Below are 13,622 nucleotides of genomic sequence, written 5' to 3'. Positions count from 1 at the left end.
GCCAGTGGAGGGAGGAAGGTTACGCAAATGGCGGCTCTGTGGTCACCATCTAGAGAGAGGGCAATGAAGAGCACTCAGACACAGCAGGTTAACTGTTAACACAGGCACCCACAAAGACCTGTGACGGTCACGGGTCCTGTTTGAGAAGGCAGGAGTTTGCAGTAATGATCTGTTGCAGACATTGGTGTCATTATGTATTTGTCTGTACTCTGTATGCATGGGAGTGTGAGCAGAGCCAGGCGGACAGGGAGAGGAGAAACTGGATGCGAAAGCTCTCTGAGGTGGATGGCCAAGCGTGATGATATGTCTGCCAATGACAGGGCAAGGTTATCCAGCATCCATCCCTCCCTCCCCTCCTCCTCCTCCTCCCTCCTCCTCCTTCTCACTGCACCCTCCTGTCCTCTGTACCGCAGAGCTGCGCAGACACAACACACTGGGTGGTTGAGTGTTTGAGCAAAATGGAGTGGACAGAGTGTAAACGTGTGCGTGCGTGTGTGCGTGCGTGTGTGCGTGTGCGTGTGCGTGTGCGTGTGTTAGGGCTGGGGGTAAACGATTATTTTCAAAACGATTAATCTGGCGATTATTTTATCGAATAGTCGACTAATCTAACGACTAATTGGACGATTAGTCTAACGATTATTTTTCTGTTGCTCGATTAAAACCATAATGTATCTCAAATAAATACCCCAAAAAATCTTAATAATATACTTTAATGAGCACCGTTTTGCACAGCAAAAGTCCAACAATGCATTTCATGTTTATCTAGAGTTCACAGTAAAAATGTTTGGTACTCAAATGAGCCCTATCACATTTGGATGTGGTGCTCATTCATTTAAATGTTTTCAGTGCTTATAAAAACATTCATTCATTGATGAGCACTGCGCACCACCTTATGTGCAGCACTGTCCTGGACATTGCTTGGCTGCATTAGTTGACATTGGCGATCTAACGTGGTAGTGAATCATGATACATACTATAAGCTGGCCAACGTTAGTCTAATGTTATGTGTTTGACTCGTAAATGACCACAGCATGAGTTAGCTCTCTGTGCCGTTTGTTGGTGCTTGGTTGGCGTGTTCTGCAGCCGTAAGTTAACGTTTACTAAACTGACACAGCTGTCTAGCCGTTGCCGCTATAGTAGCTAGCTAACGTAACTACTAGCAACCAAGCACGAACAAACTGCACGGAGAGCTAAGAAGATACCGAAGTGCGCAGAGCTCAAGCTACACAACACACTGAACAAACGTTAAATACGAGAGACAATAGGGTGCGTTTGAGAATGGAGATAGAAACACACCCCATTGTCTCTCGTGAAGGGGACAATAAGTAACGTTGGTTACATTAATTTAACGTTTGTTCAGTGTGTTGTGTAGCTTGAGCTCTGCGCACTTCGGTGGTGCTAGCAAACTATCTTCTTAGCTCTCCGTGCAGTTTGTTCGTGCTTGGTTGCTAGTAGTTAACGTTAGCTAGCTACTAGTGTGTCAGTTTAGTTAACGTTAACTTACGGCTGCAGAACACGGCAACTAAGCATGAACAAACGGCACAGAGAGCTAAGTCATGGTGTTGGTCAGCTTATAGTATCATGATTCACTACGTTAGATCGCCAATATCAACTAATGGCGCCAAGCAATTCCCTGGGTTTCTGCTCTCTCAGTCCTTGCGCAATGTTTGTTTCTGTTTGGGTCAACCACGTGTATGTGGCGAAGCGTCGACGTAAAAATATGGCGTCGACGTAATTTTGAAATCGACGCGTCGACATCATCGACGCATCGCTACAGCACTAGTGTGTGTGTGTGCGCATGTTTGTGTGAGAGAGCTGGCCCAGTTGAAACCATCCATTCCTGAATGCTTTCTTTAGAGCTACCCTGCAATCTTGTGTTGGAGTATGTGTGCTTTCAGCTTCAATGAAAGAAGAGAAGGGAGAGAAGAAGAAAGGTCAACAGAGGAAAAGAATAGGGTAGAAAAGCATACAGGGCGTCCCACCCAGCTCTTTGTCAGCCGTGCCAAACGGATGGCTGAAAAAAAAAAGATGGCCTGACCTGTCCCTTGCTAGGGGGCGCTGTTTGAAGCCATAAATCGGTCACATCTGTGTAAGTTTTATCCCTCTCAGTGCAGAGTAGTAGAACAGGATTTACTGTATTTACTGCTGGTGGGCCATCAATTTTTCAGTGCCCTGAATGTGCTGTTTTCCTTCACCGAATAGAAAGCAAGAGCCACACCAACCCCCTCGTCTTTTACCTTTGCTTTTCTTCTGTCTTCTGCCATCACCTATCTATCTACTTCTTTCCCCATGGCTTTTGGTATCTTTTCTCTTCCTGCTCTTTATTTTTCCTCACTCCAATCACCCATGCTGGGTTTCTACTTTTATATTGTCTTCTTTGCTATCTCTCTCTCTCACCCTCTTTCACACATTATGTCTACTTCAGCCCCCACCCCTCTATTCCCACAGCGCTGCCCAGCACTGTTTAAACACATTACAGTCAAGTCATCAGGGACTATACTATTGGACCAATTGCATCCTGTTGCCAGGCAACTAATTTTCTCTGTCTCAGAACGTCTGAGTGTAATTGCTCGGAGCCGGGAGGAAGGGGAGGGGGATTTGTGTGTGTGTCTCTGTATGTATGTGTGTGAGAGGGCATGCTTGCTTTCTTGTGTGAGGAAGAGACTTCATGCAGGATATGGCATTTTGATGTAAGTGCAGGCGAGGTAGTTTCTGCCAGTCTGCTCTCATTTTGGGTGCTCAGGGAACAGAGAAAAGGATGGGATGAGCAGAGATGAGAGGAGGGAGAGAAATCAGCAACTCACGAGAGAGAGAGAGAGAGAGAGAGATAAAAGAAGGGGGTGTGAACGAGGGAGAAGGAAGGAGAGAGAGAAAGACAGAGAATAAAACAACTAGGCGAGAAACTGTTACAGGAAAGGTAAAGAGAGGATGGCTGTGTAAGATGGAGGCTACGAAGAGAAAAAGGGAAAGAGAGACAGTGAGAGAGAGAGAAAGAGAGAGAGGGAGGAGGCGGGAACTGGGAACCCACCTATCCCTGGAGGATCAGGGCTGTAGTCTTCCTCTCTGGCTGTGTCTAACCCCAGCTCCGCCCCACCGCCCCGTTGGTGCTGCCTGGTGTGTGTGTGCTCTGCCCCCTCTGGGGTGACTCCAGCTGTCTGCCACTAAATGGGGCCAGGCAACATACTGTGCTCGACAGGCAGACGCACACACACATGCAAACACACATGCAAACACACACGCAAACACACACACACAAACACACGCACACACACGCAGACACACGCACACACACATACACATACACCCACACACACACACGCACACACAGACACACAAACACACAGAGACACACACACACAGCCACACAGACAGAAACACACAGACACAGACACAGACACAGACACAGACACAGACACAGACACAGACACAGACACAGACACAGACACAGACACAGACACAGACACAGACACAGACACAGACACAGACACAGACAGAAACACACGCGCAGACACACACAGACAGACAGACAGACACGCACAGACACACACACACACACACATGCACAAAAACTCAAACATACATGCATATACACGTACATTTCTTTCAGAAGCTTTAATGCTGCTGACAAAACACTCATGCACATTAATAGTGCCGCTAGTGTTGCACAGGCTCACAACTGTTCCACAATGACTGCTCCTCGAAAAGAATATTCAGCAGATGCCTTATAACCTGATGCAGTACACACACACACACACACACACACACACACACACACACACACACACAAACACACATCCTGCTGTCAGCTTGACCAGACAGTGCTGAGGAACGGCAACACTCACCCGGCTCATTTATTTTAATGAGCTGCCCGGAGGATGCAGGTCAGGTCGGGCTCTGCGACAGCACACAGGATGGAGCTGCTTCTCACACTCAGCACAGCACAAACACACGGCACAAACACACGGCACAAACACACGGCACAAACACACATCACAAACACATCACAAACACATCACAAACACACATCACAAACACATCACAGAGCTGCTTCTCACACTCAGCACAGCACAAACACACGGCCCAAACACACGGCCCAAACACACGGCCCAAACACACGGCACAAACACACGGCACAAACACACGGCACAAACACACGGCACAAACACACAGCACAGAGCTGCTTCTCACACTCAGCACAGCACAAACACACAGCACAAACACACAGCACACAGGATTGAGCTGCTTCTCACACTCAGCACAGCACAAACACACGGCACAAACGCACGGCACAAACACACGGCACAAACACACGGCACAAACACACAGAACAAACACACGGCACAAACACACGGCACAAACGCACAGCACACAAACACACAGCACACAGGATTGAGCTGTTTCTCACAATCAGCACAGCACAAACACACAGCACAGCACAAACACACAGCACAACAGTGACTGGGCTGCGTGTATCTTTAACTCCAGTATCTTCAACTCCAGGCAGATTACACATACACACGCGCACAGCATGCATGCAAATGCAAAACTTTTATTAATATTTTATTTTAATGTTTTCACTGTAACCAGAGCTGCCACCTGTTTGTGTCGTGTACACACTGTCTAGGCTTAGATATGAAAGGCTTCACCTGTGAGGATTCAGTAACAGGTGCCACCCCTCTTTGGGTAAACACGCTCGGCACTGCAGGTAGCATAACCGCCGGCCGTTCATCAAGAGCTGCTCGGCCCCTCACTGAGTGTTCGTGCTGTGCTGATGGACGAGCCCCTGCAGGTATGTGAGATGAGCCTAGCTGAGCGCCGCTGGCCCTCAGGGTTCATCAATGACCCCCACACCCCATTAGGCACACTGCACATCCATCAGCGGGAGAGCACCCAGCCTCTCGACCAGTTGGAGAGCTCGTTTGGGAGGGGTAAAGATCATGACGCTATTTTATGATATGATCACAGGGATCAGTAGTTTTTAAATTGGCCAGGGTAACTGAATCTTTGTCATAAACCTGCAGTTGTTTGTAAAGCGTAAAATGTTATGCCATGTGGAATGCTGGAAGAAGAGGCATGCTTGATATGTAGTGTGCTCCACTGAGATTGCTTTTTCTCAGTCTCAGTGAAGTCCCCTCCCTGTCAATTGATCAGATGACCTATTGATTGATTGGTATATTTTTGTATCTGCTGAAACCAAGGATAATGGATTTAAATCCGCATTTTAATCAGCAAACACAGAGAAGGGAGGATAGTCAAGCGCCAAGCCACAAGTGCGGAGAGAGAGGGAGAGAGGGATGGAGAGGAAAGTCAAAAAGCAGGATTGGCTCATCCTTTTAGAGTGCTGGGAAATGTTCTCCACCCCTCTCCCCACATAAATAATTCATCAGCTCATCTCCGTCTCCGTCTCCGCCTCACAGCCAAAAGCACAGCCATTGCCACCCAAGGGCTCCACATACTAACACAACAGTGGAGAACGTGTCAAAACCATAAGGGAAAAAAGCATACTCAACCCTGTGTCCCTTCCCCTACTGCACATGTATAATTTAGCAGTGTTGTTTCACTGATGTAGCTGAATGCTAGGGGTGCTCAGGTGACTGCTATGTTACCATCATGAGAGAGCCAGGAGAGAGACTCCTTCCCTTTTTGAATTACTCACTGGAAGAGAAGAGAATAGAAGAATGGGTATTCTTAGACAGTAACATCCCTACTCTACAGCCACTCTCCTAGAGAGCTGAGAAAAGGGTGTGTAACTCGGAGAGCGATTGTGGAAAGGGATGTTGACACAGGATCTCAGTAAAGATTGCAGAAGCACAATAGAAAAGCTGAGAAAACACAAAGAGCTGCACCATGGATCAGAAAAATATTCTGTAATGTCATAACAGTGTGAAATCTCAGACTGTTTAAGGGGAGGGTATGTGTGGTTAAAAATGAGTTGAATAGCTGCAAGGAATGTCATAGGCAGGAATAAATGACAGGGATCACAAGGAAATCTTGTAAAACGTGGGGTGGAATGAAAGAAATGATAAAAGAAACTGTGTACTACCCACACATATGGGAGTTGTGCATTTGCCTGTGTTTGATATATTTATAGCTGTTAGAACGCAGTATGTGTGCCTGCTTTATTGACATAAATCACATGACTGTTAGCTTTTGTGTGTGGATACCTGCAGCCACACAACACACAGGCTCACTGGAGATTCCTTTGTATGTGTATGTGTGTGAAATTGTGGGTTACAAATGCATCAGGCAAACATGGCAGCATTGCTTGGAGGGAGGAAGAATGGCACTCTATTATAAGAGCACTGCTGTAAAAAGGCTTTAGAAAGGCATTTGTGTTGGGCCTTCAGCTGAGCTCTGGGGCACTCCAACCACAAAGACAGAGGATAATCATGTACTTTATGTGTAATTGTTTTTTTATCCTAGAACAGTGTCTTTGAGAGTATGCTATTGTTACTACGTTCTGTAATTGTGTGTGTGTGTGTGTGTGTGTGTTTGTGTGTGTACATGGACACGTGTGTGTGTGTGTGTGTGTGTTGAAGGTATGTGAATACGTTGCTGAAGCTGGTGCCACAGGTCTTGCAGCTGCAGGAGCAGTTAAGGGAAGCAGTACAAAATGGAGACATGGAAACGTCTCATGGGATCTGCCGCATTGCTGTTGCCCTTGGTGAAAACCACTCCAGGTATGCCTGTATTTTCATATACATACCACACCATTTTATCAGAAGTCAGAAAGTATTTGGGACAGAAAATTCACCTCACAAGAAAGTGTTGTTTTCATTTGACTCAATAACAGGAAGTCATAATAGTTGTAAATTAAGAAACGTTCATGAACTATAAACATGTAGCATACATACACCCCCCCACACACACACACACACACACACGTACTGGGATGGAACAGCCCTGAAACACTTGTTTTCCATAAGTATCGTCCATGGCCTGCTGCCTGCTCTGTCTCAGGCTGGCAGGATCATGCCTGGGTGTTATTGCCATGCACCAACAGTACCAAGAAAACAGCTTTGCATAATTGGACTATCGATCTGCATAATTTGGCCCGGGGTGAGTGCTAATGCCAGTGAAGGGTCTGTGCATACAAATGTGTGTGTGAGAGCATGTTTTGGGGGGTAAGTTTGAGGGGGAGGGGGGTTTGTCGAGTGTATGTGTGTGTTTGTGGGTGAGGAGATTTTTAAACTCTGCCATCCATACAGCTGTCATCCTTCCTTCCCTAGCAGTTCTGCTGATGTTGCCTCTTCTGAGTTATTGATTATGTTAAGGGAGCTGACACACACACACACACACACATACACACACACACACATACACACACACACACACACACACACAGCTCTTCGCACACATTCTGCTGATGCATTATATTTTTCATAATGTTGTCAATGCCTGGGGATGGAGGATGAAGTTACTGTAACTCTTGCCTCTTAGTTTTTCCTCTCTTGATTGTCTGATTCAGGCATAAAACATATTCAAGCTAGAATTGGCATAATTAGCTATTTTCATTTTTATGAGAATGAATACATTTTATATTATCACTCTTCTCACTATGCATACCAATGTGTGTGAACTATATGCTCACTGACTGTCCTGTTGTTGTTGTTGTTGTTGTTGTTGTTGTTGACTCATTCTGTGTGTGTGTGTGTGTGTGTGTGTGTGTGTGTGTGTGTGTGTGTGTGTGTGTGTGTGTGTGTGTGTGTCCCTGTCCTTCAGGGCTCTGTTGGAGCAGGTGGAGCATTGGCAGGGGTTCCTGGCACTGGTGAACATGATCATGTTCTGCACTGGCATCCCTGGGCACTACCCAGTCAACGAGACCACCAGCTCCCTCACCCTCACCTTCTGGTACACACTACAGGTGGGCCAACTGCCATTCTCCTTCAACTTAGGGAAAACATGATTTTCGATTTTTTTTTTTCCAAATGTATTAAAATGGAAAAACTGCAATATCACATTGACTTAAGTTTTCAGACCCTTTGCTATGATACTTGAAATTTAGCTCAGGTGCTTTCCATTTCTCTCGGTCATCTTTTAGATTAGTTGATTGGTAAAGCTTCATACCAAAGAGCTACGGTAAACAGCGAAGAAAAGCTGTTTGTTTGATTTTTGTTTGCTTAGATTTTTTAAAAGTTACAGAGAAATGGACACTGAGCAATGCAAAGACCCCGCTATTGTAACTGAAAAATACTTCTGAGGGGATTTGCGAGGTGAGTGAGCCAGCTATCTAATGTTAGCATGCTACTGCCAACAAAGTAAACAAATGGGCTGGACCAATCTCAATTCTCTAAAGAGTAAATGGTCTAAATACTTAGGTCAATATGATATTTCAGTTTTTCCCTTGGAATACATTTGCAAAAATACTGTTTTTGCTTTATCATTGTGGGGTATTGAGTGTATATTGATGAGGGGAAACACTTTTAACAAAAGACTGCAACATCACAAAATGTAAAAGAAGGGTCTGTCTGAATAGGTTCTGAATGCACTGTATATTGATGTTTTTAATTTTTTTTAAATATATATTCATGTTGTTTACTTGCGATGTGAAAATGGCAGAGCTTTTCAAGTGAAAATTAACTCTGAGAGTAGATACGACATTTAAAATGAAGTGCTTCATTCAGCATTGTAATGCCAGTGTTGTTTTTCAGGACATGAAATGTTAATATTGTTGTGGCAATTCGATCATCCCGCTTGGTATTTGGATATCCCATTAGTATTTACACATTAACTGCTTTAACTCCGATTCGGGTGCATCACAGATACAGAGGCAAGTCACAAACTTTCAGATAAATGAAAAAGACCTCTCTGGTTTGAGGTCCTTCGACATTGTACACATACAGTACTAGTACACTCTTAAAGGTACCGTATGTAACAATTGTACCTTAAAATAACAGCTTGATAAAAATTGTGTCGCTACAATGACTTTAAATAGGGCGATTTCCGCCTCCTTCACTGCCATCGGGGGTCTGTACTCAAATTACTACGCTATGTAACTTTCTTGGCGATGCCCGCCGCTCGGGCGGAAGTAGTTCGACCTGCTTTCTGGCTAGCTAATAATAAATTACACGTTCCAATGTCATTACACTTTCTAATGTAAATTCTGAATTTGTAGATTTTTGGTGTTACAATATTGTATTAGATCGCACGTAGGCGACTCCACATTCAAACACTTAGAAAACATTGTAGGCTCAAAACACGATCGGTATTTTCTTCTAAACTAAATGTTGTCATTCTTTTGGTTGAATTAGCATTCATCTCCGATATCACAATGAATAAAACTCTGCAGTCATATTTCTGTAAAATCTTTGAATATTCTTACCTCGGTTGACATATTCGCTGTTTTCTGATCACGTCTTCACTGACTCCACTCACCGGTATACAAGTGAATGTGTTTTTACGACACTGGAGTAAACGTTAATACTAGTAAAAACCTTTAGGGGGAGCTCCAAGGGAATCCTGCATATTATGCCTTTAATTAATTAATTATGCATCCCTTATGCGTGTAAGAGTGTCATTTAGACTAAGCAGCAAAAGCACTGTGGACAAGGTACAAAAATCAAAAGGGACAGATTGTCCCGCCCTGGTACGGTGTCACAAGGAAGTGACATGGCAAATGGATGGAATTGATGTATGTTTTTTTTTTTATTAAAGTCCAACACTAATGTTTGTGCTTGGCTAAAGAAGCGGCGTAGATAACAGTGAGGAGGCTGACTCTCTAGTCCAGTGTAGTGTGTATGTGTTCGTTGGTTTGTGAGGGTGTGTGTGTCCGTGTGTGTGTGTGTGTGTGTGTGTGTGTGTGTGTGTGTGTGTGTGATGGTTCAAGCGAGAGGAGGGGGTATGGGGAGAATCAGGATATGGGTGTGTCAACTGTCATCCTGCATCTCATCACCAGGACTCTGTGCCCTTGTGCCCACGTATATCTTTTCATGTTAGGAGTGTGTGTGTGTGTGTGTGTGTGTGTGTGTGTGTCCTTGATTATGCCTGCACACGCTTTTGCATGCCGTCAATCCATTCTATGTATGCTGGGCCTAACTTTCAGTTCAGTTACAATAAAGAGACAACATCCGCCATATTTCTTTCTTGCTCTTTCCCTCTCTCTTTCTTTCTTTCTCCCTCTCTCCGGCTCTCTCCATCTGAGTCTGTTCCTTTGTCCTTTCCCATCTGTCTGTTATGAGTGCTTTTGTGAGATTATGAGGGTAAATCAGATATTTATCTTTTTATCTTTTTCTTCTGATTCTAGTCTTAACCCATAGCAACCCCCTGCAGCACATTTACTCATTGGAAGACACACACATACTCTCTCTCACAGACACAAACACACACACACACACACACACACACACACACACACACACACACACACACACACACACTCCCTCACACCCTCTCTCTCTCACAGACACACACACACACACACACACTCCCTCACACCCTCTCTCTCTCACACACACAAACACACACACTCTCTCTCTCTCACACACACATCTTATGCTTATTCATAACTGCATGTCCCTTTCGGCTCTCACTCTTTTCTTCTGCATGCCCTCTCTCTATCAGTTCATCTCTCTCATATTTCTCTTTCTCTCTCTCTCTCGATCACTCACTGTACCATCAATGTTTCATAGACGCCTTCAGTGCTCATTCACACAGATGGATACAAGGGGACATATCTCACACAGCGTCGGAAATTAACGAGGGCAAAGGGCAAAACTGCCCCTAAAAAATATAGTTTTGCACCTAAAATTACTAGGAGAGGGGCAAAAAATGCCCCCATAATTTTGTGTAATAATAATTTGATGAACGTGTCAAACATTGTAGCCGGTCAGTTGCCATTAAATGTTTTGATTTTCGCCTTGACTCATTGTTGCGTGAAGAACCGAACGTTCTAACAAAACATATTTGGAGCGCTTCCTAATCAGACCTGTGACTGCGAGAGTGAGGAGAAACGAGGATCAGCATAGTCTCTGTCACCATCTCGATTTTTAAAAGAGTCACACTCCCAGTAACTGTCAAAAAATAAAGTTAGATTGGCCTGGGGTGGAGGATGACGACGAGAAAAACACCTGATTTTTTTCCCCCAAGGCATGTCGGACTTGTAGACAACGAGTTGCCCAAGTCGTTGTAAATCCAGCACAGGCAAACTCTTCTGCTGACTTCATCAAATGGAGCGAAAACATACAGAAATACATGGCCTTTCGTCACCAGGCGCCAAGCATCACGCCATCGCCTATGGTGAATGATAACTGGTAATAATACTTTTAGAAATGATTTAGTTCGGTTAAGCTAGTTTAATGTTAGTTAGCTAACGTTAGCTATCTTTGATAGTGCGTTTCAGCGTTAACTACAAAGGCTTGCTTGCAAGCTAGCTTACTAGTCTTAACTGTATTTCCTGTAGGCCTACTATGGTAGGTACAACATGATTAAAGGTAACACAAAAATCCATAAATATAATAAAAGAAAAAAACGATTGTTAATAGTTGAATAATGAAATGTAGTAATAACAACTCATAACCACAAAGAAATAAGAATAAACGTGAATATGATTGTCTAATTTAGGTTGTCAGTTTGGTTTTTGTTCAAAAAAAGAAAACACTTTGAATTTGTAGACTAAAGCCTAATAGTCTTATTATTGCCATTTGATGACAATTGTTCATATACTTTAAAGTAACACTATGCAACAATTTGACACCTTTTGAGGTATGGTTCTATAGGCAACTGGTTTTGGTACCATTCTCTAATTAATTTTGATCGCATATGGTCATGTGAAGGACAGATCAAGACCTGTGTCTTTCCCACTAGCCATCCAAGATATGCCCTATTCTGTGTAACGGGCTGGAACACCCTGCAAAAATGGAAAAAAAGCTTGCACATGCATGACGCCAGGTATACTGCAAAAAGACACCAGTTAGTGTGTTGGCAAGCTTCTATTAGTGTCAGCTGGGCTGTTGGTGGTGTTTGCAAGGTTTTTGCATGCCTTTTAGGTTGTTAGCGTACTAGTTTTGGAACAGAATTCCGTATAGCTGCTTTAAGCCTAAATAAGTGTGTTTATTATTTTGAACAAAGGTTAAACGTTTTTCACAAGTTTCTAAAAGTGCCCCCAATTTTTTGTGAAATGCCCCTGGATTTCAGTAAGTGGGGGCAAAAATTGCCCCCTAAAAAATATGTAAATTTCCCACCCTGATCTCACAGTTGAAATGCATGCTGGGAATGGTGCGGTATCACCGATGGGAGTAGCACAGGCATGGACCTGAAGCCAAACGGCATCTCATCTTTGGCACTGCCAAAGAGTCCCCTCAGGGCTAGAAAACATCAAACACCATCACTGAAGCCAAATGAACACTGTTCTGCTCATTGTAAAAGAGTGTGTGTGTGTGTGTGTGTGTGTGTGTGTGTGTGTGTGTGTGTGTGTGTGTGTGTGTGTCTTAGGATGATATCATGTCGTTCGAGGCAGAGAAGCAGGCGGTGTATCTGCAGGTGTACAGGCCTGTGTACTTCCAGCTGGTGGACGTTCTGCTCCACAAGGCCCAGTTCCCCACAGACGAGGAGTACGCCTCCTGGTCCTCAGATGAGAAGGAGCAGTTCAGGATCTACAGGTGTGTGTGTGTGTGTGTGTGTGTGTGTGTGTGTGTGTGTGTGAACTACTGAGTATGCGTCTGTTGTTAAGGGTGTATATGTGTTTTAACTTCTGGTTCTCTAAGGAGATCCAAGAAAAAGCAGTTCCAGTTCTACAGGAATGGGTTGGTGTATGTTTGTGTGTCTGTGTATCTTATATGCCCATCCTTAAACTATTGTGTGTATTGTATATGTCTGTGTGTCTGTGTGTGTCTGTCCATCTGTTGTATGTTTGATTCTAAATGTGCTGAATGTAATGCAGTACTATGTGAATGCACTGACAGGTTAGGTAGTCAGCAAACTTTTTTTTTTTTGCGTGGCAATGTTAGCTGTCAGCAGAGGAAAGGACAGAAATGCTGTCGTGACAAAGCGCAAACTCCCCCAGGAGACATTGGGCCTGTCCCTGTGCATCTGAACTCTTTGTCCTGTCTATTTCTGTATTTCTCCCGGGCGTGTGCTAAGCTGTCCCCCTCTCTCTGGCTGACTGATAGGGTGGATATCTCTGACACCCTGATGTACGTGTACGAGATGCTGGGAGCGGAGTTGCTCAGTAACCTTTATGATAAGCTGGGCAGGCTGCTGACTAATCCAGAACAGCCAACATCCTGGCAGGTCAGTCGGCAATGACACCGTTTTCATGACACATTTACTACTGATGTGTTTGTGCAGCAATAATGATATGAGTAATAAAGCTTAATAGAAATGTCAAACGTACTCATACTGACTGATAGATATTTGTTTTATTTTGTATTAATACGACTGGTAATATGACTCGTAATCATTTTGTAGTAATAGCATTTCTGTAGTAATATAACGGATTAAGAACTTTGTTGTTTTTTTATCCTGCAGCACACCGAGGCTCTACTGTATGGGTTCCAGTCTATTGCAGAGACGATAGACGTGAATTACTCTGACGTCATTCCAGGCCTCATTGGCCTCATCCCCCGCATCAGCATCAACAACGTCCAGCTGGCGGACACGGTCATGTTCACTATAGGTACGAGCTG

At 44.2% G+C, this 13,622-nt stretch overlaps 1 protein-coding gene across 1 annotated transcript in view; it reads left to right on the top strand.

Annotated features, from left to right (window-relative positions):
• Positions 1-13,622, top strand: part of ipo13b (importin 13b) — a 45,031-nt gene that overhangs the window by 17,110 nt on the left and 14,299 nt on the right. The window contains exons 4-8 of the mRNA XM_080831769.1: positions 6,540-6,680; positions 7,723-7,864; positions 12,430-12,596; positions 13,107-13,227; positions 13,465-13,612. Of these exons, the coding sequence (XP_080687895.1) occupies positions 6,540-6,680; positions 7,723-7,864; positions 12,430-12,596; positions 13,107-13,227; positions 13,465-13,612 (719 nt within the window). The remainder of the gene's footprint in view (positions 1-6,539; positions 6,681-7,722; positions 7,865-12,429; positions 12,597-13,106; positions 13,228-13,464; positions 13,613-13,622) is intronic.

This window comes from Sprattus sprattus (assembly GCF_963457725.1).
Source record: "Sprattus sprattus genome assembly, chromosome: 2".
Lineage (NCBI taxonomy): Eukaryota > Metazoa > Chordata > Actinopteri > Clupeiformes > Clupeidae > Sprattus > Sprattus sprattus.
The sequence above is the reverse complement of the archived record's forward strand: the minus strand, read 5'-3'. Positions and strand labels throughout refer to the sequence as shown.